The 26,854-nt window shown below is 42.5% G+C and overlaps 1 protein-coding gene across 1 annotated transcript in view; it reads left to right on the top strand.

Moving 5' to 3' along the window:
- The first annotated feature begins 696 nt into the window (after positions 1-696).
- Positions 697-26,854, top strand: part of ccdc80 (coiled-coil domain containing 80) — a 32,495-nt gene continuing 6,337 nt past the window's right edge. The window contains exons 1-5 of the mRNA XM_078559722.1: positions 697-3,318; positions 7,198-7,354; positions 9,069-9,202; positions 18,904-19,055; positions 22,879-22,982. Coding sequence (XP_078415848.1) covers positions 1,498-3,318; positions 7,198-7,354; positions 9,069-9,202; positions 18,904-19,055; positions 22,879-22,982 — 2,368 coding nt within the window. The 5' untranslated portion in view covers positions 697-1,497. The remainder of the gene's footprint in view (positions 3,319-7,197; positions 7,355-9,068; positions 9,203-18,903; positions 19,056-22,878; positions 22,983-26,854) is intronic.

Genomic DNA, 26,854 nt, shown 5'->3' with positions numbered 1-26,854 from the left:
GGTGAGTCTACAAGTGAGTGATATAGTTGAACAGGTGATCATCCTGTTGTCAGGGGCAATACTGTGAAGATTTGCCTTTTCAGTGGGAAAGAGAACATATTTCTGTGCAAGTGATGTCAAAAAAAGTTACCTGGAAAATATCAGCAGGAAGATTAATAGATGTGTAAAGGGGGTAGAGGTTGGAGACATGAAATGAAAATTAATGGCATATTATATCCGATTGAAGCTGGATCCTTTTCAGCCATATAGAACAGTCTGAGGCTTGGTCACAGAGACTGAAGAAGGGACAAGTTGGACAATGAATGCAAAATGAAATGATGCTCAGGAAGGAATTTTTATTCTTTCACAGGATGTGGGTTTCTGGCTGGACCAGCATTTACTGCCCATCCCTAATTACCCTTGAGAAGGTGATGGTGAACTGCCTTCTTGAACCGCTGCAGTCCTTGTTTTGTAGGTACACACACACACTGAGCATATCACATCAACAACAATTTAAGGTTAAAGTAGCTCACAGCAAAGATAGACAGGAATAAAAATGACAAATATTTCAAGTGCTGACGAATTCGTTATACTTCAATCCTCAGATTACACGAATGTGATCTGATGCACGTGTCACAGTATGGGCTGGTGTGTCAGGTGCTGCCCGGTCGGTTGGAAGGATAATCCGAGTAATAGTTCATTTTTGTCCGTGTGGCTAGAGTTTACAGGCTGGAAGCTGCAGTCTTCTATGTGAAAGGGGAGGGAGGCAGTGTTGAGCCGAGGCTGCTAATTCAGTGAAGCCTGTAGTTTGAGTGGGTGATCTTGTACATTGTGAGTGGCGGCTGTCCTCAGCCGAGTCCCCCCCCCCCTCTGATCAAGCTCAGATCCAAAGAAAGGGAGGAATTTCATTTTGGTTCCCTCCCTGGGATCCTCCTATCCCTCCCCATTCCACCGTTTCAAACTCTCCTGAGAATCGCTAAACAAGACGGGAGGGTTTTTTTTGTTGAAATCGCTTTCTTTGAAACTCTCGCCCTCCGGAAAGGCCGGAGAGAAATTAACACAAGTTGATCATGGCGATCTGGAACTGAACAGGCTGAGGAGAGAAATGTACAGAACTGTCCGAAATCTGACTGTCAGACTCAACCAGCTACCAACTGCACAGAGATAGCAATAAACCCCCGGGGCTGCTTTCTGCTGAGTTCTGGTGAAATGTTTAACCCCCCGCATTCCTCGAACTTGTATTTTGTCTGAAAGAACTGGAGCAATCCTTGGAAGGGTATGTGCAGCTCTGTCCCGGAGTAACAGCGAGAGACCGGCGTTTGGAGAAGGGTCCGGCCAGACAGTGGGTCACAACAGTTAAGTGGGACCTCTAACGCAATGAAAGCTGATCAGATGTCCCATTGCAGAGGCTTGGTCATCTCACACTAACCTTTGGAGAAGACTCCATCTCCACACTCAATATTGGTTTTGTACCAAAAAGGCAAAAACCAAAAGGAAAAAAAAGAGAAGGGTTTGAATATGAAGGGGATTGGGTTGTCCCTTGCCTCGCTGGTGCTGTTTTGCCTACTGTGTGACTGCAGGGCGCCCGCGGAAATGCTGGGACTTGGGGGAAGAAGGCAGCTGAATGGCTCAGTAAGTGAAGCCCAGGCGCCTGTGAGAGTGTCCCGGCCCCTGTCTCCCATCAGAGCCAGGACTGCAGCGCAGCGGGACGAGAGCGGGACGCCGCGAATGCGAGAGAGAGACGGGAGCCCCCTCCGGAGGTCTCGCTTGGGGATGGTCAGAGACACCGCAAGGAGCCGAAAGATTCGTGTCCCCGCTTCTGGCACCCCCAGTCTGCTGGCCGGAATGGCCGGCAAGCAGAGGCTCTGGGTCATCTCCGCCCCGCACGCCTCGGATGGCTATTACCGGCTGATGCTCAGCCTCCTGAAAGACGATGTGTACTGCGAGTTGGCCGAGAGGCACATCTACCAGGTCGTCCTGTTCCACCAGGAGGGAGAGCTGGGCGGCAAAGTCAGGAAGATAACCAACGAGGGGAAAATCTTGGAGGAACCTCTGGATGCAAAGACCGTCCTCAAGCTGTTGGACTTTCTAAAACTGGAGAAAGGTAAATTCAGCATGGTCCTGCTGAGGAAAAACCTCCAGCTGGAGGAGACCTACCCTTACCCGGTTAGGCTGGAGGCAATGTACGAAGTGATTGACCAGGCCCCAATTAGGAAAATTGAGAGGCTGAGGCAGAAAGGGTTTGTGCAGAAATGTAAGCAGGCTGGTGTAGAAGGGCAGGTGGTTGGAGCCAATGTGGGAGAGGAACAGCCCAGGCCTACCCCAAAGAATGAGAATATTGAGGTGCCAAGTCCAAAGGAGACTAGAGAAGAAAAAGTGGTCGAGGAAAAGAGAAAGGTCATCATTAGGAAGCCTATTAGGATATCCCTGAACACACACGGAGGCTCGAGAATAGTTAAGGCAACTGTGGTGCCAACCACAACAACTGCCAGCCCCACAAAACCAACTACCACATCCCCCACCACAACTACTATCACACCTATCGCCACAACAGTACCGTCTACAGCTGCTATTGACAGCCAATCTGGAACCTCACTCGTTACAAGATCGCGTGTAATATGGTCACCGTCTTCACCAAAATTTCACAAACCTGCAGTTGCTGTTGAAACTCCATCAAGACCAACTACCAAGATTGACACCTCAGTAGCACGGGGTGGCACATATAGAGATAGACATCGGGCAGTGAGCAAAACTGATGGCAGCAAATCTCATACAAGTAAATCCTCAAAAACTCTCCATTACTATCCTCCAGTGCCGACTCCTCAGTCCACGACAGCCAGTCCAGATTACACAAAAGAACAAACAACGCGGCACAAATACAACCGTACAGACAAAAAAGAGGGGAACTATCGCCAGAAGGGTCCACTGGTGACATCAACCCATCGCAAACCTACCAAAGTCAAACCACCAAAAACCAAAACTACAAATAATAAAATCCTGACAAATGAATACGAGGATAGATTTGACTCTGAGAAAACCTCACCGACAAACATTGGGCAAGAGGTTGAAGTGCCTCGTGTTCCTCAGAAAAAAGGGAAAGAACAGAAAAAGCCTGGCACATCAGTCAAGAATGAAAAGAAGAGGAAGCCCATGAAGAAAGACAAAACAGGGAAGAAAGTCAAATCTGTGCCGAAAATTAAACCTCTAAAGGAAACCAGTCACAAGAAACCCAAGAAGACAACCAAGAAAGGGATCTTCAAGCAGCCTAAGAAGATATCAGGGATGCCAAAGACATTGGCATCTATTCTCAGCTACTTTGAAAATAGACGACGTCTAGTAGTAAGTGCTCCAAAATATTAGACACTATCTTTGTTGCTGGCAAGGAAAAGTAGCTACATGTTGTTTTTATCACAATGACATTACATGCAATTGACACAGTGGCATTTGTTTAGAGTAATAACACATATCTGCATATACTGTCAGTGTTGGCAGGCTCAGAACCAAAGCTGGTCACTAAAATATGATGTTTATTGTAAGGCTACACACACTTATAGAGTGCTCATATGAACATAGAATATTTAAGTAATAAAAACCTGTAAATTTTGGGCGGGATTTTACGGCCCTGTCACGGCATTGATTTCGGCAGCATCGGAAAATCCCGCTGATGGGAGGGGCCGTAAAATTCCGCCCATTAACCTGAAAGAAATCCCACCAGTGCCTCGGTCCATATTATACTCATTGGTTTCTCATAGTTTAACATTCCAAAAATTCAATTAAATGGGTAAAAGCTAGTTAAAGGAATGCTTTTCATTCAAAATACTTTGCTATAGATTTACAGATAAATAATAATCACCAAAATTGATTTGAATTTTTTTTCTGTACCCCTTTAGATCTGTCAACATTTGACAGTTCAATAAATAATAAAATCTGGGGTTAACAACTTGGGGTTGACATAGCTACAGGTCACCATCACCAGTACACTTTTTGTTGCTTGGTAATTTGGTAATTCACTTCAAGAATATCAACAATTATAATTGGCTGTTGTCAGTTGATGGTCTGTGCTTCAGAATGCAAATTAAATTTACCAAGAGATAATAATAGAATAAAAAGGGAAGGCGTGTTACAATTGTTCTCCCACTGAAAAGAAAGACTTTATATTGGAACTTAATTTGTGCCTGCTGTATTCATAAAGTCTTTCATTGTCTAAAAGATCAATGCAGATGCACCAGCACACTAATATTTGAAAAGTTACACTTTGGAACACATTCCTTGCATTGTTTGTTTGTGTTACATCACATGCTGTACAGCTGCTAACAGTTATGGGACTGAATCAAATGTTGTTCCAACTGGTTAACCTTTGAACCGCTAATGGTAGACAGATTTTTATTTATATTTCAGCAGTAGTGCTTTTTAATTTTATAATTCTCAGGACAATACCTTAGAAATGTTCAAACAAAGCTCATAGTTTATGAGTAAGATGATATCTGTTCCATAAAATGAGCTCATTTTTATGTTGTAGATTGGGCAGCTCAGCCCAGTAAGATTTAAGCCTGCAATGCCCTCAAAGCGATACAATTTTAAGTTTAATTATGTTAGTATAACTAAATAACTTACCTAAAATTACACTTCTTACAGTGTCTGTTGCTGAGGTAAGCATGCAGGTTGGGTCATTGACAGGATCTGAGGGGAGAATTGCAGAGATTGGTTTTTTAAAATTCTTTCATGGGATGTGAGTGTCATTGGCAAGGCCAGCATTTATTACCAGTCCCTAATTGTCCTCGAGAAGGTGGTTATGAGCTGCCTTCTTGAACCACTGCAGTTCATCTGATGCAGGTACACCCACAGTGTCGTTGGAAAGGGAGTTCCATGTTTTTGACCCAGTAACAGTGAATTAACAGTGATATAGCTCCAAGTTAGTTTGGTGTGTGGCTTGGAGGAGGTCTTGCAGGTGGTCATGTTCCCATGTATCTGCTGCCCTTGTCTCCTTGGTTGTAGAGGTCGTGGGTTTGGAAGGTGTTGTAGAACAAGGCTTGGTGAGTTGCTCCAGTGCATCTTGTAGATGGTACACACTGCTATCGCTGTGCATCAGTGGTGGAGGGAGTGAATGTTTAAGGTGGTGAATGGGGTACCGATCAATTGGACAGCCTTGTCTTGTTTGGTGTTGAGATTCTTGAATGATATTGGAGCTGCACTTGTCCAGGCAAGTGGAGAGTATTCTATCACACTCCTGACTTATGCCTTGTAGATTGTGGACAGGTTTTGAGGAGTCAGGAGGTGAGTTACTCACCACAGAATTTCCAGCTTCTGACCTGCTCTTGTAGCCACAGTATTTATATGGCTAGTCCAGTTCAATTTCTGGTCAATGGTAACCCAAAGGATGTTGATGATATCTGGTGCAGAAAATGAAATATCTCTGAATGGATACAGTTACAGTGACACTAACAGCTCCCCTGACAGTTTAATATGTAAAGGTCAGGCACATTTTGGTACTGAGTCATACAGATCAAAAGATCACTGATTTACCCTCAGGTTTTCATGTGTTAACCTTAGCCAGGATGATTGTAGGCATGTTACAACTGACTTTGGCACTCCAGGCCAAGATGGAGGAAAAATCAAGCAGACTAGCTTCTTTTGATTGCTATAAAAAACCTCTCCTGAAAAGCTCAAGTGTTGGGCTATCAGATGAATGCAAAATTGACTCAGCCATGATGCTTCCCTTTGGTCTGCAAACACTCGCTGTCTAGGTTCATAAAGAATGGGCAGCTGGGAGAGGTACATGAGATGCTTGTAGACCTGTGCCATGAATCTACATCTTCAAGAGTGGAGGAGTGAGAGGGAAGAGAAATTCATTTCCCTGTGCATAATTTAATTCTCCTCCCTAACCTTACAGTAATTAGTATAGGAAGGACATCTTTCCAGGCCTCAGCCGGTGGCATCAGCATCTGTGAAGTGCTCAAGAGCGGCACAGTTAGGCAATGGTTCTGGGATTAATGGGATTAAAGTCTACACTTTTTTGACTGTAAGAGCCCTTCATGAAATGAGTTTCAATGGCCTCAATGCAGCTCCTAATAATTATTGGCCTAAAGCATAAAACAACCCCTAATTCGGTTTTAACTTGACATTAACCTCAGAATCTTGTTCAGAAGGACCATAGAATGGATAGTGTGGAAAATGGGAAACTGTCATATTGGTGCTGTTCTGAAGGTGGGTATGAGGGATAATGTTGTGATGGAGTAGAGAAAGCTACTCTCTGCATTTAACTGTCCTGTAGCTGACCAGAGGTACTATTTGGTGGCACTGGGTGGCGGCAGCCTTCTGTCTCATAAGATGATGGTTTGTGCTTTAGTGGTCAACTCTGTGTTAAGCATTGACTGGCGTGGTTCAGGGACCCCCCACCCAGCAGTCCCTGCTGCATTTGCTGCAGAGGAAAACAGTGGGCTGGTTGGTGTGCCTGCTGCGATGGGTTCCGTCAGCTGACCAAAGACTTTAAGTTCCAAGTACTCATTGAAGCAAATGGACCATACAGGTCAGCACCTTACTAGTCTTGGGCTGCACAACTGAGGTGGGCAGTGGCTGACCAGTGGGACAGGATGGTCCCTCCCACCGTTAGAGACAGCCCATACAATCCGTTCTTTATGCCACTTGATTTGGGCTTATCACTCATAATTGCTGGCATCACAGTTTTGTTAATGCTCTGCAGCAAATTCAGGTGTGTTGCCTTCAATGATGTGTGTTACCAATTGGGCAGACGTTCATTTTTGTTTTTCCTTCAAAGCAGCTTTTCCTTTCATTTGTAGACTTCAACTATACTGCACTCACTGTGAAATAAAAGTGAACTATTCTCGTGCTTCAGGGCTTCAGTGCACTTAGTAGTCTGCTGAATTATAGTTCTCCTTTTTCCGCTGAGTATCCAAAACCACTTTGCACCGATGCAAAAGTGGTAGAATATCTATCTGCAGACTTAGAAATTGTCACTGATGATAGTAAGAGTTTGATACAGGAAGCTGATATTGTGATGTTGGAACACAAGCTAGTCTGTTAAATTATCACCAATTATATGATTTGAGAATTTTTTACAGCTAGGAAGCAATGTGATTTGGTATTTTCAGAGGCGTTATGCATATGAGGACATTATTTGACTTCAAAAGAGTGTTCCTTAAGATTGAAACATCAGATGATTTTACTTTTCCAATATGAACTTTTCCTTCTTATTCAAAGCTTATCACCTCTCCCAATGATAAAAGCAACATGTACGAACAACAACGAGACGAGTATTTAGAACATGTCTGTGAAATGGCATTAAGAAAAATCTCGATTATCACCATTTTTGGGCCTTTAAATAACAGCACGATTAAAATTGATCATTACCAACTGGGTAAGTATTTCATCCTTTCTCTTCCATTTCTTTGTGAAGTTATGTCTGTTGTTTTCTTCCGTACCTTTGATCCACAGCTGAGATTTTTAGTGTGTTGCTCAATATTTTACCAGTGCCACTTATGGCATTGCTGTGAGTGGTGTCCAGTGCTCCCTGGTATAATGCTTGCTGCAGGTTTCTCCAAAAGCTAGGGCAGCACTTCCTATTTGGATCCACGCAGACACTTTGTTACACCTTCTGCAAACCTACCCAGATGTATTGAAGCTCCACATTATGACAGAAACAAGAGAGGCAGTGGTACGTGTCTTGTTTAACACGGCTACATGCATGCAAGATGTTAACTGAGGGAGCGAGTGCGGGCCATATTCAAGTTGGTAAAAGGTTGCAGTGTGTGTCAAGATATTGGTTTCTGGAGCCCTATGTTGGCTCCAGTTGACAGCTGACACTTGCTAGCCCTACTTGGATGGGCCTCAGCGAAGGCTGAGCAAATGAATTGAAGGGTAGAGACGAGTAGGAAAAAACACTGGAAATTTATTTTTGAAAAGGATCAAGACTAGGCTGACTTTGGATATACTGAGTCATTGTCTGAACTGAAAATGTAAGGCAAGCAAGTAGATCAAATAGAGGGCAGGCAAGAACAGGGTGGGGGGTGGGGAAATCACTTGTAAAACATTCTGAGCACTGCTCCAAAATTAACCAAGTGCTATTGAACTCACTTAACGTTTTTTGAGTTAGATAGCAAATTTGAGTCTTAAATTTTTGGGTGCAAATTGGAGATGAAAATTCTGTTAATTACAGGTATAAAGATGCAGGTGCATGCCAAATTTGACGGAAATGTGATGGGTGTTTCAGTCTGCGTGCTTCCGCAAATGCAAAACTACTTTTTTTAACATTGTTGTAAAGTCCAGGTAGCCTCATCTCCTGCTGCTAATTTTCTACAGATTGTGGAAAAGCTGAGTGCCCCATCAATTCTTGCTGGTAGAAACTAGAAGTAAAAAAGGTTCTGTGTATTTGAATTTGCACCAGCAAAGCCCTGCTTCTCGCCAAAGTGATGTGAGAAAACAGTGTAACTGCTGCACGCAAAACTTCACAAATACAGTTGGTACTAAATTCAGATGCACAATGCAACATCAGAATTATATCTTGATGTTGCATGGCGATCCAGTGGAACTGGGTGCTGCAGGGGGGCCACTGCTCTGGAAATTGATGTTGGATTAGTGCAAATTGATAGGATGAAGACCTTGTCTGTATGGCTTTGCAGGGCATTGGGCACTCTTAGCACAGGTCTAAGTAGGCTTGAGTGCACAATGCAAACTAACATAGGTTTCAAGATGGCTAGTGTGCAGATCTGCTAGACGCAGTGCTTGTTAAAGTGGCCTCTGGCTACATTTTATTATTTAATTTAATGTAACAGAAACAAAAAGGCCTGAATTATCAGTATCCCTGATATGATAGTAGCCACAATTTTCTGCATTTTACTTAATCAGACTATCAACAGAGTATAAATGGTGTGCTTCCAATATATGTGCGATCTTGTGAAAAAGAATATTGCTGAAATGTTGCAGTATTCTTGTCAGCCACATTTGCCTGGTGGGTAGTTTGTTCATGCCAGGTTTTTTTAAATGTAAATTATCTCTTTTTATGTAGGAACATAAGTTTGGTGATTTGCTTATTTGAGAAGATATTAACTGGTAGTATGTTTTATTATCTTAAGACAATGAGAAACCAGTCAAGGATATAAGACCCAGTGACCTGGATCAGGACCTTATTACTGAACTTCGCAAGGAGTATGGGATAACTGAAAACGAGTTCTTCATGGTGCTAACTGATTTAGATATGAAAGTCAAGGTACGAGAAAAATATTTTTTATGTACAACACTTAATACATCAATCAATATGGGGGCACCAGTGCAGTTAAAGTTCAGTTTGCACACATTAACAACCTAAGAAATTTGATAAAATAAATTCAGGCTGTCCAATTTTATTTTTTCCAATGCTCTTCCCTTTTCTTTGAGGTGTTGACTTTTGTTGGTACCACAGGCAGTCTTTACACCCTTGTCCATTTTGTATTGTTTACGCGTGAGCCTAAACAGTGGGCTGTTCTAGTGTAGTCATCAGCCACACACCTAACCCTGTTCTCACACAATAACCACACATGTACACTTAACAGTATTGTATAATCATGGTCAAGACCTGACACTCCTTTTCTAAAACCATAAGGGAAAATATCTGTCTCTTACCTTAATTGGTGATCCTTTAATAATATCTCAGGAACATGTAACTTTCAATTCTGTCAATTACTTGTTAATTATGGAAAAAAATAAGCCTTCTTCTGTTTTTCTTACAAATGGAATTTCATTCCCAAGGCTAGCTTTTCCCCTCAGAGGTCCACTGATTCTCAGGCCAGTTATAAGATGTTTGTTCCTGTCCTAAATCAGATCAACTCATTTGGCACAGACTAGGAATCAGAGTCAAAATCTTCCTTGTAAGTACAAAGTTGCACTTCCGCTACCTAGATCACATAAAGCATAGCATTGACATCTGGATGCAGTGCTTCAGATGTCTTGGCAGATCAAGGAGCATCTCCAGTGCAGCCCATCCAGACTCTAAGATCATTACAATCTGTGCATGCTCCACAACTCTCCAAAAGGTAACTGTTGGGAGGGTGTTGGTTACCGATCGGTAGGTCTTAACTAAGTCTCCGTAGTCTTCAATAGGTTAACTATAAGTCTTTGTTAACTGGTGGAACTATTTACATATGTACAATAATGGATACACATCTCTGCTCAACATCACACTGACCCTGGGCCTGGGTCATGTGCCTTCTTACATTACTGTGTGGGCAGTACTGTACTCAGTTCCACATTAACCCTACATGCACCAAACCCTTATACCACGATAACCATGGGAAAGACCAGCTCACAGGGAAGGCCAGAGCAGGATATAGACACTGACTAAAAGGATATTGTGTAGAAATGCCAGTACAGCCAGGAAGATTGCTGAACTGGACATTCGCCCAAGAGACTTCCTGCTAAGTTCTGAATAAAATCCTTTAAGGTGCCATGCTATACAGAGAAAAGTCATTGTAGGCATTGTTATATTTTTAGGCGTTGTTGTATTTTAGGCTCTCCTGCAGATGTCTGTCTTCTAGTCAGGACTGAAGCCCACTCCTGTAAAATCTCTATGAACTGAAATGTGACCTTATATGCACAATATCTAGCAATACAGCATTGCCCTCTGCTTGAAGAGACAACCTGGTTACAGTAATTTTATCATTTTATTTATGTTATAGAGTTGATCTTCAGATAACTTTTCTTGGTGGAAACATTTAACTTTATTCACAAGACAGCAGCAACAACTACACGTGTGCATCAAACTCCATAACTAAAGAAGAACTCTCTCTTCTAGAGGTTCCCTGCATTGCTAACACATTGGTTTACACAGATCATGTGACCTAACAACGCAGGATTATACTTAAACCTACAGTCCTACTTTTCCCAAAACTATAATTACTACATTCCTCCCCCTTTAACATTTCTGTACATTTTGTATTTATAAGGATATTTATCTCATGACGTTACAATATTTACACAGGTCATGAAATTACAAGTTCCATCTTTCAGGTGGTTTCCTGATCCGTGTGGAACGTTGCAGCTCCGCAACTTCATATTCTTTTGTAGGAAACACATTCTCTGAAACTGCATTAACATCAGGGACTCATTAGGCACTTGCAGTTCAGTGTCTTCCACTGCAACAAAGAGATCGGGCATGTCTATCCTTGGTTGAACAACTTCAACAGGAACCACTGGTTACAGGTGGAACATTATTTTGCTGTGGTATCTAGCTTTTTCATAAATGATCCACATGCTTATGGGTGATGCAGCCCTCCACTTCCACGTGGTACAATGGTCCAGTCACAGAACTCACTTTGCCAGGTAACCATTTCGGTCCTCCACCAAAATTCTTTACGTATACTTCTTCTCCAACAGTAAATTGTCACTCACGACTATGCAAATCATGAGTCACTTTTTGGTTCCCTTGACTTTTCTCCACCTTCCCCTCCAAATTGGGAAGTATCAGGCTTAGTCTTGTCAGAAGACAGTGCCTCATCAGTAATTCTGCAGGTGTTACTCCTGTCATAGGGCAGGATTTTCTGCACCCGCCCGCCACCATGATCTTCTGGTCCCGCCACAAGTCAACGGACTTTTGGCTGGGGCGCCTCCTCACCCGCAACGGGTCCCACCCACGACGGGGTCGGAAAATCCTGGCCGTAGTGTGGGGGGCTTTTCTGCAATGAAATAGAAAATGAGCAAGTTTGGTCTCCAATGAATCACCTGTTAACTTTTTCATTTCCGCCTTAAAAGTTTGTACTGCCCTTTCCGCCAGTCTGTTTGATGACAGATGGTATGGTGCAGTCCTCACGTGGTTGATACTGATCAGCTGAGGCTGATAAATCATTGGAACTCAGTGCTCGTAAATGCAGTGCTATTATCTGAGACGATCACCTCGGCAATCCGTGGATGCCGAAGCTCTGGTGTAGTTTTTCTATAGTAGTGCCCAACATTGGCGACTTTACCTCATAAACGTCTAACCACTTAGAATGAGCATCTATAATCAGTAGAAACATGGTTCCAAGGAAAGGACCTACATAATCAATGTGTAATTGCACCCAGGGTCTACCAGGCCACTCCCATGGGTGTAATGGGGCTGTCACAGGTAACTTTTGTAACTGTTGACATTGCACACAGTGTTTTACCACATTTTCAAAATCGCCATCCATCCCTGGCCACCAAAGATAACTCCGCGCTATCATCTTTATTTGGGAGAACCCTGGATGGGCACTGTATAGCTCTACTAAAAGTGGTTCCCTTCCTTGTGCAGGGATTACTACCCATGCACCCCATAATAGAATATCATCTTGACTGCTCATCTCATGTCTTTGGTTGAGAAGTGGCTTCAATTCATTAGAGACTGGTTCCTGGGACCAACCATATAATGTTTGGTCTCTCACTCGAGACAGGACTGGATTATGATTCGTCCAGTTTCTTATCTGCCTGGCACAGGCTGGTGAGGAATCTAGAAAATTTATCACTAATACGAGCTCCTGTGGGATTGGGACATGTTCATCATTCTCTTGTAAAGGGAGGTGACTTAGGGCATCGACATATGCTATATAAATCCCTGGTCTAGGTACAAAGGTATATTCATATGCTGCCAAAATTAGGGCCCATCTTTGTTTTCTTGCAGAAGCTATGGGAGCTATAACCTTTTCCTCGCTAAACAGACCCAGAAGTGGTTTGTGATCTGATACTATCGTGAAATGTTGCCCATGCACATATTGGTGGAATTTTTTTACACCAAAAATAATCGACAGACCTTCTTTTTCGATCTGAGAATATCCTTTTTCATCTGTAGTAAGTGTGCTGGGTACATAGCCTATTGGCCTCTCTGTGCCGTTATCCATTTTGTGAGATAGTACAGCTCCCACTCCATAGGGGGACACATCGCAGGTTAGCACCAATTCCTTTGTCTGGTCATAGTGCACTAACAAACTTGAAGAGTGTAAGAGCTGTTCTAATTTCATGAAGGCTTCTTTTTGGGATGCTTTCCAAAATCAACGCGTGTTTTTTCTTAGCAGTGAATGTAGAGGGGCTAGAACTGTGGAGAAATTTGGTAGAAATCGCCCATAATAATTTATCATCCCTAAAAATGATTTAAGTGCAGAGGTGTTCTTGGGTGTAGGTGCCTCTCTTGTTGCTTTAACATTCTCTTCAACAGGATATAACTCATGGGCATCTACCCGGTGGCCCAAATAAATAACTTCATTTGCTTGAAAAGTGCATTTTTCCTTCTTCAGGCGCACTCCTGCTTCTAAAAATCGTTTCAGGACTCCCTCTAGGTTAGCCAAGTGTTCCATTTCTGTGAATCCAGTTATCAGTATATCGTCCAGGTAGACCACAACCAGTAAGCTCTCCATGGTCCTCTGAAAAATGGCACAGGCTGAGGAAACACCGAAGGGGAGGCATCTATATTGGTATAACCTTTGTGGGTATTTATGGTTACGAATTCCCAGGAAGCGTGATCCAGCTTCAGTTGCTGTTATGTATGACTCATGTCAAGTTTAGTATACGTTGTCACTCCTGGTAGTTTGGCATATAGGTCTTCAATCTTGGGAATAGGGTACCTGTCCAGTTTAGCTGTTCTGTTGAAAATGAGTTCCTAGTACCCACAGATCCGGATGGTCTGGTCTGGTTTAAGGATGGGACTATGCCCACTTTGAGTACTGAACCACTTTTATGACACCCAGCCTCTCTAGCCGGTTCAACTCAGTGTCAGCCTTCTCTCTCAGGGTGTATGGTGCTGTTCTTGTTTTCAAGAAGCGAGGAGTTGCTTCTGGGTCCTCGTAAATCTTGGCCTGTAGGCCTTGGATTTTCCCCTGTTCATCCTGGAAGAAGGTGTCATTTCTTTTAGCAGCTCTTGAAGTCCACCTGCTTGGAATTGGAAGATTTCGGACCAGTTTAATTTAATCTCCTTCAACTAATCACGCCTTAGAAGGTTTGGCCCTTCACCTTCTACCACCATCACTGGTAGCTGTGCCGACTGGTGTCTATAATGAAGTTGCTCTGGTGATACATTTACTTGGATTTCTTCACCTGTGTACGTTTTCAACTTAGCAGATGTTTGTTCCAAATTTAACTGTTGATCACCTTTATTTAAATATCTGAAAATGTGTTCTCCTATTATAGTGATAGAAGCACCTTTGTCTACTTTCATTTTTAATGGTTTACCATTCATTTGCACTGTAACAAATATTGGCTCTGTCTTCCCAACTTTCATATTGAATAATGAATAAATGTCAGAATTTCAGGCTCTTCTGCACTATAGACTTCTTTGGACTTCGTTCATTGTTTGGAGGCCTGTTTAAATCTTGCTTTGCAATGTCTCATTATGTGTCCATTTCTGTGACAAAAATAACATTCTCCTTTTTTAAATTGCCATTTGCTAGAAGACTGATTGTTTTCATGTTGATGAAAGTTATTTTTCAATTTAGTTACTAAGTTGTTTCCTCTCATTTTTCGGTTAGCGGGAGCTGTTTCCCGCTTCGTGGCAGAGTCCCAGCTTTTCATGCCACTTTCGGCTGACTGTTCCCACCCAACTAGGAGAACTGCACCATTTTGTGCCCCTTGAATTGCTTGTGAATCCCTTACAGCGCTTTCCATCACCAGCACTATTTCTAACATTTTCTTAAAATCAAGATTCACTTCAGCCAGCAATCTTCGCTGAATAGTGTCTTCCTGCATGCCATACTAAACGATCACTGAGCATGTCATTCAGGGTTTCACTGAAATCACAATATTCCATTAGCTGTTTTAATTTCGCCCCCAAGGCTCTATTCCGTGAATTGAACCTGAACCTCTGCATTGTGACTGGGGGCTCGGGTTGAAAATGTCCCTTAACGAGGTCTACTAACTCACTGAAGGTCTTCAAGTCTAGGGCATTGGGGGCTGTCAAGCTTCGAATTAAACTGGTCCTGCTCCTACAATTATTCAGGAGAATCGCTCTCTTTTCCTCCCCCATGATTTTGTTTGCTTGAAAGAAGAATGCAAGATGTTCTATATATTGAGACCAATCGACTATGGCTGGCTCAAAGGGATCGATTCTGCCAAACTGTAGCACCTCAGATGAGTATATCTTTTATTTTTAATGAACTTAGATACTCACAATTGCTGGGCGAGGTACAACACTGAATCTGATTTATCCTCGTCGCCAGTTTGTTATAGAGTTGATCTTCAGACAACTTTTCATAGTGGAAACGTTTAACTTTATTTACAAGACAGCATCAGCAACTACACGTGTGCATCAAACTTCATAACTAAAGAAAAACTCTCTCCTAGAGGTTCCCCCGCTGCTAACACATTGGTTTACACATATCATGTGATCTTCCAACACAATTATTCTTAAAGCTACAGTCCTACATTTCCCAAAACCCGTTAAAGCTGTCAATGGATTTCTGATGCACTAGTGGTCCCACTGTCTCAGCAGGGACTAACTTCAGAAAATTCTACCCTTAATCTTTGTTTTGTTTTCGATATACCTCCCTATGCATCACAAGCAACTTCTGTAACACTGTCCTCTGCACATTCTCAACTAAAATTAGTGCACCTTTTTGACTGTACTGCTTCCTAATTCTCCAAAATCAGAAACAAATTCTCTGGTATGAGTTGAACCACATCAGTTTAACTACAACAATTTAACTACATCAGTTTAACTTGTGTAATTATTGATGATGTTGATCTCTTTTACCAAAACGCTTTTCCTTAATGCTGGTGTATCGCGTGGAGTTTCTAACTCCTAACTGGTGACTTCTAAGTAATTAGCCAGTCAAAGGATTGGTGTGCTGGGTGGCTACAGGGTTTCAGTGGAAATCACTAGAGATTCAGGAGATACCATACCTCAACATGCTGGTTTCTGAGATGGACGGGCAACTACTTCTGCTACCTCCATGGCTGGTTAGTCCAATCCATTTTCTGACTCACTGAAAATCACTTGAGCATCTGGGGCTGTATGGGTGGGACACAGTGCCACCTTGAGTGAGAACAGCCTCATCACTGCCTTCCAGACATGTACAAGTTGCAGAGTACTTCCTCAGCATCGCCTCCAATCGACAGCAGACCAGAAAGCTGCAATGAAGCCTGTGAAGCCTTGCCTGAGGCTCTGTCCTCCTGATTACTCCAGCACATAAGCCAGACATAAGTGCTACTTAAATATTAAAGTCAAAGTCTCTTTTTGAACTCTGAAAAGCCACAAAGATATCCCCACTGAACTTTGTACCTGTGCTACTGAGGACTCCACTCCAAATACCTCTGAAGTTGCCATACAATCCATGCAGTGCAGAAAGGCCTTCCTAAACATTTGTATAGATGTAGCTGGTGGACCTCTCTACAGCATATTTTGGATAAACTCAAGAGATTCCTGTTCACAATTCCACTCAATTTCCTTCCACACAGGTCCAATGAGATCGAAGTCCCTAAGCTGAAGTAAAAACTGAGCTGGCCTTCCGGTCAGCAGGTTGCTGTTTTTTCATTTTTGCCACCACTTGCTGCTCTTCAGAAGTGCGTTACAACTCACTTGGTGCAACCTCCTTAAACATGTTATCCAAATCCTTTGACATGTGTGTAGCTGTGCTGTAAGTGAAAATGAAGCAGTGTGATGTGAGGAGTTGACTTGCTCAGTCCACTTGCTGTGCTGGCAGACTTAGAAAAGCGGATGAACATATATGTTTTAATGTGACATCTTCAAGCAGAGGTATTGAATGATTTTCTGGATGAATGTATCCCTTCAAATAATAGGAGAAGAAGGTATAATGAGAGCCAGCTGGCATTAGCTCTGTACTTAGGACGGCTTCTGGCTTCATCTACCCCCTTCTCCAAATTTCTCAATACTCTCACATTCAATCAAGTCCAGTGTGGTCTCGTCAAAGGTTACCATGGATTGAAATTTCTGAACCTTTCTCCAGTTTGTATTCATTTCTTTTTGCTGTGTGTCAATCTTTCCAAAAATGTAGTCTTGAAGTGTTGGGAAGTTTAAGAAGCACTTGCAGTGATAAATGTGACAATGATTGAATGGCCGTTAGGCAGCTTGGTTGTGTCAGAAAGATTTCCAATGTGAAATTTGTTAAACAGGGCTATTCAAAAAGAAGTCAAAGATATAAACTGTGGCACAGGCCTGATGGTTGGAGATGGTCATTTTTGACCTGTGTAGTCCTGAGGAAATTAAGAAATAGGATGAGAAGAGATATGAATTACTTGAAGTATTTCTAGTGATGTGTCTTGGGTAATTACAGACCCTTGGGGTTTGCTTTATTGTCTAGTTTTTCCTAAAATTAGCCATTTTTATTCTTTTTTTTTTGCTTCCCCCAAGAGTTACTTCTATTAATAGTGGGAAATGCATGAGGCCACATCATGTGATGAACATGGCGAGCATTTAAGGGCCTAATGGTCTTTTCTAATCTTTTCTTTTGATATGTTCATACAGTTTGAGATATAAGTTCCAGCTTGTATTTGTATCCTGTAGTGTAGCAATTTATGGAGGCATTCAATGGGGTTTAAGGTTGTATGACTATATTAAGACTTTGAAGGGAGAGCAGTAAATATTTAACAGGTTATGAGGAAATACTTTAAGGCACACACACTTGGGGAAACTACTTGTAATAAGATGTTTTTGACTAGCCTTGCTATGGAAGCTTTTCTCAGTTCTTATACATTTGCAGCCAGGTCTCTGGGTCTTCTTGATGAACTATGTGCTATTGTATTTGTTGGACCATTCTTTCTGGGGAGTTTAACCTTCAGTGTGAAATAAGGTAGCAATATTTTGCCTTACTCCATCCATTCCAAGTTCAAGCTTAGCTCCTGTGAGTCTGGGCATGCATGAGCAAGAATTTTCCATTTCCCAGGCTTTTGGCAGCTGTAATTCCTTTTCCTTGTCTTGTGCCTGAGAACACAGTATATTTAAAGGACTCCAGAAGCTTTTTAGTTCTCTTATTGTGTTCACGTGCGAGTGATCTCCCAGGCAGCCTGCTGTGCAGATGGGAGCTTGTTTACATTGCATAACTGATGTAAATGCCAAATGTTGCAGGGATTACACCATGTAACTTCACTTAGTGATAGCACACATACTCTGCTGGTGCTGTCTGGTTTGCACACTGTCAGTGATTTCTACCCTTGTAGTTACTTTGCTGGGTACTTCTGCTTTAAACATTGAGGTCATTCTCCTGCATTATGGCATGGGCTCAGCAACTGGCCCTATGAGCTTCATAAACACTGACACATGTTTATACAAAACTTTCCTGAAAATATATATAATAAAATGAGAAAAAGAAATATTAAGCTTTGCAACTGTCTGATTTTTAAAAAGGGTACACTTTAAAAGCTTCCACTTAAAATTTACTGTTAACAATGCTAAGCTGGCAGATCAACTTGCAGTTTTATAGATTTGAGTAGTGCTTCATTAATGCAATTATACCAATGGTAGAGGCAAGACAGAGATCAAATCCCTCTACAGTCTCACCTCTCACTATCACTGTTGCCTCTTCCAACACTACATCCTTCTGCATTCTTTCAGTTCTGATCTCTCCCACTTGCTACACTATTGGTGGCCATGTCTTCAGCTATCTAAGACCCTAAGTTCTGGAATTCCCTCATTAAATTGCCCACCACTTTCTCTCCTCCACTTCACCTCTCTCTCCTCCTTTCAGATGCTCCTTAAAACCCACCTCTTTTACCAACCTTTGGTCACATTTCCTAATATCTTCCTGTTGTCTGATTATGCTCCTGTGAAGATCCTTGAGGGATTTTACTGTGTTAAAGGTGCCATATAAATACAAGATGATATTGTAGAGAAGGTGGAATGGGGTCTTCACTGAATGCAACATTAACATGGAAAAATATAGCTCTGGATGTTGTGTTGCTGCCATTTTTCATTTTCATGTATAATCGAATCCTGCAAACAGAAAGGACAGAAAAGATAACCATGGATATCTGTATTGACAGCAACACTATGAAGTACCAATCGCTATGCAAGCTGTGTTCAATTTCATTGACGCCTTCACAACAAGAATCAAAGAGATGGAGAAACAGAAGAGAGATGGTACACCATGCAAGAAAGAAGACAAACCAAGATCATTAGAAAATTTCTTGTCCAGGCATGTACAGTTTTAAAACTAAAGAGCAATATAATTGAAACAGATTTATTTATATTCATATTTTAGGGTGCTTTTATATTTGCCAATTATTTTGAAGTTTCACAACCAAGGCGGGTAGCTTGAGTCGGGAATTTCCCAGTTCACTGCACCTGCCTCACTAAAAAGTCCTTGAATGCCATGATCTTTTCCTTGGGGGTGGGTGGGTTGGGGGGTTGGTGAAGGCGGGGGGCAGGGGGGGATGGATTTGAGCCCGCCACCTCTGTAAGCAGATTGAAGGTAGTCATAGGCCGGGTGCAGCGAGCTGGTTGAAAGGGCACTTTAGTTCTCTGGGACTTTGTCCCAGTTGTTTGGTTAAGGTTTAGGCCCTCTAGCCATCACCCCTCACAACCCATCACCCCTCACCCACTCCACATGCTACCTTCATGCCCCTCTGAGTCTGGGCTCTGAGAGAACTGGGAATGCAGCCAGGAATCCCAGAATTGGGTACGTCATTTTTAAATGGCCCAAGAGTCCTTCCGACTGCACAAAAATGCAGGCCTAACAGTCTGTCCACAATCATGACAGCTGCCCAGGTCATTGTCTGCAGTTGTGAATATCCTGCACCTTTTTCCCTGGAAGATAACTTCTAACAACCACATCACCCAGGTTTGTTGTCAGCAGAATTCAGAACAGGTCACATGACCTCTTCATTCTTCCTCATTTCTAGGTACAGTCCCAAAACATCCAATCTTATAAAACTTGTCATTTGTAACAACACAAAGACGCACAAAGAATGCTGACTAAACTCAAACACGTATCCAACTGGAACCTGACATCAATGATGTCATTATATTCCTGTGTTGCCAACAATGTGATTTATTTTTGCTGGTCTGTCATTTCAACCACTTTCTCGTTGTTTGCCCTCTCAGATTGGAGTCACATATCTATACCTGACTGACTCACTGGATCTGAAATGATGCCATTCCAACTCACAGAGTTAAGGATATTGACATATAGCTGAGCCATATGACAATCTTTAGAGTTTCTCATAGATTTAGTAAATTAAGTTCATAGGCACCACAGAATCATAACACAGAAGGGAGCCGTTGAGCCTGTCCTGTCCATGTCAGCTGTCTGTAAGAGCAACTCAGCTAGTCCCACTCTCCTTTCCATTTCCCCAGAGCCCTGCAAATTTTTCCTTTTCAGATACTTATCCAATTCTCTTTTAAAGTCACAATTGAGCCTGCCTCCACCAGATTTTCAGGTAGTGCATTCCAGATTGTACCCAGGTTTTTCCTCATGCCCCTGTGGTTCTTTTGTCTTAAGTTGGTGCCCTGAGGTTCTTGACCCTACCACCACTGGAAACAGTTTCTATCTACTCTGTCCTGCCCCCTCAAGATTTTGAACACCTCTATCAAATCTCCTCTCAGCCTTCTATACTCTGAGGAGAACAATGCCAGCTTCTGGTGTAGCTGAAGTCCCTCAACCCTGGAACCATTCTAATGAATCTTTTCTGCACCCTATCTAAAGCCTTCACATCCATATGATGGCCAAATTAATACTCCAATGGAGGCTGAATCAGTGTTTTTGAAATGTTCATCATAGCTTCCTTGCTTTTGTACTCTATGCTGTACTTATAAAGCCCAGGATCCCATATGGCTTTTTAATCACTTTCTCAATCAGCCCTGCCACCTTCAATAATTTGTGCATAAAAAACTCTGTTCCTGCACCCCCTTAGAATTGTACCCTTTATTTTATATTGCCCTTCCTTGTTCTGGCAAGCCTATTATGCGGCAGCATGGCACCCTGTGATTTCTTTTTTTTCTTCATTCTTCCATGGGATATGGGCATCACTGGCATGACTGGCATTTATCGCCCATCCCTAATTTCCCATGAAGCAGGTGGTTTGCTAGGCCATTTCAGAAGGCAGTTAAGAGTCTGGAGTTACGTGTAGGCCAGACTGGGTACGGTTGGCAAACTTCCTTCCCTAAAGGACATTAGTGAACCAGGTGGGTTTTTACAACAATCTATTGATAGCTGTCATAGTCACCATTACTGAGACTAGCTTTATCTTCCAGATTTATTAATTGAATTCGAATTTCATGCCAGCTGCCATGGCTGGTTTTGAACCTATATCCCCAGAACATTAGCCTTGCAAGTCCAGTAAAATTACCAATATGCCACCATCGCCCATGAAAATTCCCTGAAAATTTGCTCCCCGATGTCTTTCCCAGTATTTGGAGTCCTATAGAATTCACCCAATAGATCGATGGTATCTCAAATGTTTCTTAACTCTAACCAAATAGATTCTGTTCTTGACCCCTCCAGGACATCCCCTCTCTCCAGCACTGTAATATCCTACCTAATCAATATTGCCTCCCCTCCTCCTAATAGTTTATTAGTAGTATTCAGAAAGAAATAAAGGAACGTCTTCTACCCCAACAACATATCTTATCATCTAAGGTACCAATGTAATACTTTCCATTTTCCACACCAGCCATCCTATTGTCTGTGAATGAAATTGTTATTTTTTACTGGAGGTTTGTGCATTTGGTCCTTAACTACTAATAGTTAGCTTAAGATTGTCCAAAATCTCTTTCACCCAGCAGCCTGAATGAATTTTCATCACTCCAGTCTGGGTTCAATTTAAACCTAGGGCCAGGATTTTCCATTTGTCAGGCAGGCTTGGTGGGAGCGGGTGGGAGCGGTTGCGGAGCTGACCGCCTCCTGCAATTGGCTCCGCACCGCGATTTCACGCAGGTGGGCCAATTAAGGTCCGCCCTGCATGGATCGCGAGCAGCAGTGCTGAGCGCTGCCTGTGCGGGCGGGGGGAGGAGGAAGAGCCGGGCCCAGCGCACAGTTTGCGTATGCGGGCGAAAGTGCGCTTCAGAGATTGAAGCGCTTTATGAAAAGATTAATAAAGAGCAGAAAAATTCAATGAAACATGTCCCCTCGTGTGACTGTGTCACATGAGATGGGACATGTTTTTAAATTCAAATGAAACTTTAATTTGTATTAGCTTCAGGAAACCTCATTCCGCTCGTGGATGAGGTTTCCTAAAAAACATAAAGGCCGCTTGGGTTTGGATGTAAGGTTGGATGGACAGCGTAAAGTTCAGGTTAATTACCTGGTTAATGGCCTTAATAGGCCTTTCAATTATCGGCGGGCATGCAGCCGACTCCGCGCGCGCCCGCCGAACGAAATATCACGTGGCTTCGCGATGACGTCGGGACACACGGCCAACATCATCCGGTGTGTCGGGCGCACGCCTGCGCGCCAAATGTAAAGTTCTGCCCTAGGTTGCAGATTAGAAAGCCAGTATTCAACCCAATGAACTATCCAGTTCACTTTTTCATTACGAATAATCAAAGACTCAGTTAAAATACAAATTTCTGCACCAAACATTGATAGGTTCAAAAAATGCACAAGTGGTTAGATCATGAGTTAAAGTAAAGCTCTATTTGATGGAAATCTTTCATCAGAAAACATGTCTTTAATCCCTCCACAGCTCAGTCAAGCAAAAAAGAATTAGGTTAACTTAGATCTCTCGCCAGGATTTTCCCTTATTTGAATAGCTGGCACAAATTCCATTCATATGCGAGCTTGTTTTCCTTTCCACTGTTCTCCAAGTTACTTTCTTAAAATGTCATGATTCCAGGAAAGTGAAGTGCAGGGTGGTATTTTTTAAGCAATGGCTAATCTATTTTAAGTTAAGAGACACCAGTGTAGCAAACAAAGCATTTCTGCCTCTCCCTGTTGATGGCAGGAGAGGCTGAGCAAGACTGGAGCCTCTGTGCACCATCTGGCTGGAATTGTTTTCATTTGTTTTGTTCCTTTTCCTCAGATTCCGTTGGAGGAGACGTTTATTTATTATTTCTACCCCCACTGATGAAGAATGGGCCTATCAACATCAGCTTTATGCCTTAAACTCACAAGCTTGCAACCTAGGTGAGAGTGACCATCTTTACTGACCAAGCTATGTAATCTTGCTTCTCAATGAGGAGACACTGTCAATTTTCTGAGAATTTTGTTTCTTGACCATGATTTATTTTATTCAGAATGGGAGAAAGCATACACAATTAACCCTATTGCAACTAACTGGGATCAACCTAAAATTAACTGTATAAGAGCAATCTAAATGGATGCTTAATTCCCATACCAGTCCCCAGTAGGAGACAGTTTGTAAGGTACCGTGCAGTTTACCTACAAAAACTTCTGCTTAATTAGAGTGACGTGCAGAGTATAAGTTTACAAACCAGTTTCATTAGCAGTGTCTTACTTTCAGGGCACATCTTAAGGGTTTCAGTGTTCCCAGTGAGAATGACAAATACAGGCCCCTTTGGACTGTTTGCATGATTGCAAAATGTTATCAAATAAATATAAGAAACCATGAACCCCACCCAATCTCTTTCATAGAAATAAATAGAATGTGCAGCACAGAAACTAGTCATTTAGCTCATGTATTTATGCTCCACACAAGCCTATTCCCTCTATTTTTCATCTAATCCTATCAGAACAATTCTTTATTCCTATCTCTCTCATGGCAAGAATTTTCCCGTTGGCGAGCGGGGGCAGGTGTGGGGCCTGCTCACCAATGCATGAAATGACGCGGAATGACGTCAGGCGGGACTCCCGACATCATCCTGTGTCATTTGCATTTTCAGGTTGGCGGGGGTGCAGCCGAGTCAGCTGTGCACCCGCCGACCTGCCAACGGTGTACTGAGGCCATTCAAAAAGCAATTAAACTAATTAGTGGACCTGCCCGTCCAACCTTAAGGTTGGCGGGCATGTCGAGAGTGCTGGCGGCCACCGGAAAAAGCATCAAACCTCATCCACAGGCGGGATGAGATTTCATGATTGAATTAAAAAATTAAGATTAACTTTTACTTAAAGTTATGTCCATGTCCCAACTCATGTGACATTGTCACATGAGGGAACATGGATGGTTAGTGAAATTTTCGAAAGAATAACATTTTCCCTTTGGGAACTGATCTCCCTGAGGCAGCACTTAGTCTCAGAGCGCGCGCGAATGAGCGCACTTCCATATTTGCCATTCCCCCCGCCCACACAGGGAGTGCACAGCACTTCCGTGCAGACAACACGCTGGGCGGACTGTAATTGGCCCGCCCAGGAAAAATTGCGGCACGCCCCCATTTGGGGGCCTGATCGGAGGGCCTTCCGCCCACACCTGCACATCCCCCCCCCAACAGGGGGAAAATTTTGCCCCGTATGTTTATCTGGCTTTCTCTTATATGCACCAATGCTAGTCCCCTCAACCAGTCTTTATAGTAGTGAGTTCCACATTTAAACTACACTTTAGTAAAGAACTGCTAAATTCCCTAGTAGATTTATTAGTAATGGTCTTATACTTATGGTCCTTGGCCTGATCTCCCCCTCAACATCTCCTCTACATCTATTCATCAATTCCTTTCAGAAACTTAAAACCCTCTATTAGGTCTGTTAGAAACAAGCCCCAGCCTGTTCAATCTTTCCTGATAAGTATAACCCCTCAAGGTATCATACTAGTATATCATTTTTGAACTTTCTTCAATATTTCTATATCCATTTTATAGTATGGAGTCCAGGTCTACAGAGAGTATTCCAAGTGTGCTATAATTGAAATTCTGTACAAATTCAACATAACTTCTCCGTTTTTCAATTCAATTCCTTTAGCAATGGACCCCAGTGCCTGATTAGTTTTTTTACTGCCTTATTAATCTGCATTGTTACTTTTAGAGAATTGTGTATCTGAATCCTCAAGAAGCTTTGCTCTTTTACCACTTTTTCACACTTAATTGCCAAGGAATATCCCATCTCCTTATTCTTCCTACCAAAATGCACTACCTCGTATTTATTTATATTGAATTTCATCTGCCAATTACACATCCATTCTGCTGATTTGTTAATGTTATCATGTGTTTTGCATCTAAAAAAACTAACTCACAGGACAGTTTTCTAATAGGCTGGACTATTTCCTTTGATCTTGTCTACTAGTGACTCTCCCTATGCTTGAGCATGAGGACAGCCAAGGTAGCAGTGAAGCAAAATATAGAGTGTGTAGAAAATTCATTTCTCAATGTGGGCAATATAAATCAAACAATTGAGAATTGGTGCGCCACTGAAATAATTGTTAATAATGAGTGAACATGTTTACCTAAAAACAGAAAATGCTTGAAACACTCAGTAGGTGGAGAAAGGAAGAAGTTCCTATTTCATGTATAACCCTATGTCAGAACTTCAAGATATTAGAAGAACAACTTTTATGAAGGAGCAGAGGAGAGGAGAGGGCAAGATGGGAGGCTCATGTATACAAAAAAAGGAAACAGAGGGCCAGACTTTCTCTACCAAGGTTGGGCAATTTCCTGACCTCGATCCAAAGGCCCCCAAATGTCACACTCTTTGCTCTGGGCGGTGAGTGGGATTCTGGAAGCAGAGTATAGGTAGCCAGTGAGGTGGCTGAGTGCTGAGGTGGGCTGATTAGAAGGCCTGTCTCGCTTCTCACAGACTTTGTGTCCTTTGTATTAAAGGCTGCTAGGTCCTCTAGCCCTCCCCCCTCACCTCCCCACTCATTTCCCATGCCACCTCATTCCCCCTATCTAACCCCATGGCCCCTTATAGTCCCCATGCCAACTTATATCCCCCACCCAACCCCATGGCCCCACATGCTCTCCATGTCAACTCAATGCCCTTCCATGCCCATTCATCCAGTATACATTATGTACAGAACCAATGAAGCATATAGTAATAGTAACATGTATGGAATTGCTCAGAAAAAAACATTCATAAATCTTCTTTTGAAAAATAAGCTGCTGTTCCGATAACCCTATAGAAATGTCAATTGGGTGACCATAAAAGTATCAATGTCAGAGGCTTCAAACACATCACATCCCTTAATCTTGTGCAAATAAACATTGAGACATTCACAAAAGAGATCACCATAAGGACAATTTATTATAACCACTTAAATATGTCGATCAAGCAAAGGCAACAGTTCTACCCAACTGTCAAAACAGAAGCCTCTGCTGAAAATTTTCTTATAAGCCTAGACTCTCAGCCAAGTATAAATAATGAGGACAGGTGTAAGAACTCTTTCAGTAGAACTGGGTGGACTCATTATGCATGCTTGGCCGAGGGTAGGGGTGGGGGGGAAGAAGGTGGTGGCATAAGTGATATTGTCATTGGACTAGTATTCCAGAGTCCCAGGTTAATGCTCTGGGGACTGGGGTTCAAATCCCACCACGGCAGATAGTGAAATTTGAATTCAATAAAAAATCTGGAATTAAGAGTCTGATGATGAAACCATTGCTGATTGACATAAAAACCCAACTAGTTCACTAATGGCCTTTAGGGAAGGAAATCTGCCATCCTTACCTGCTCTGGCCTACATGTGACTCCAGACCCACAGCAATGTGGTTGACTCTTAAAATGCCCTCTGAACAAGGGCAATTAGGGATGGGCAACAAATGGTGGCCTAGCCATCCCATCCCATGAATGAATAAAAAAAGCTTGCATTGAGCTTCATTGGAACGGTGTAGAAGGTCAAGGACAGAAATGTTAGAGTAAAAGGATGGAGAATTAAAGTGACAAGTGACACGAAGCTTAAGGTCAGACTTGCAGTCAGAAATTCATTTCCTGCTGTTACTGATTGATCCCTCGTTGTTTTATGTGGGGACAATTGTTCTTAAATTGTACACTTTCAAAAACATGACCACAAGCTATAATACTGAGCACAGTGACTTTCAACCTGCAGAAAACTGTCCTGTCCTGGAAGCCTCACTTAGAAATTCAATGCTGTGGTTGTATAATGGGCACCCACATGC

Source organism: Cetorhinus maximus, chromosome 16 (assembly GCF_964194155.1).
Source record: "Cetorhinus maximus chromosome 16, sCetMax3.hap1.1, whole genome shotgun sequence".
Taxonomy (NCBI): domain Eukaryota; kingdom Metazoa; phylum Chordata; class Chondrichthyes; order Lamniformes; family Cetorhinidae; genus Cetorhinus; species Cetorhinus maximus.
The sequence above is the reverse complement of the archived record's forward strand: the minus strand, read 5'-3'. Positions and strand labels throughout refer to the sequence as shown.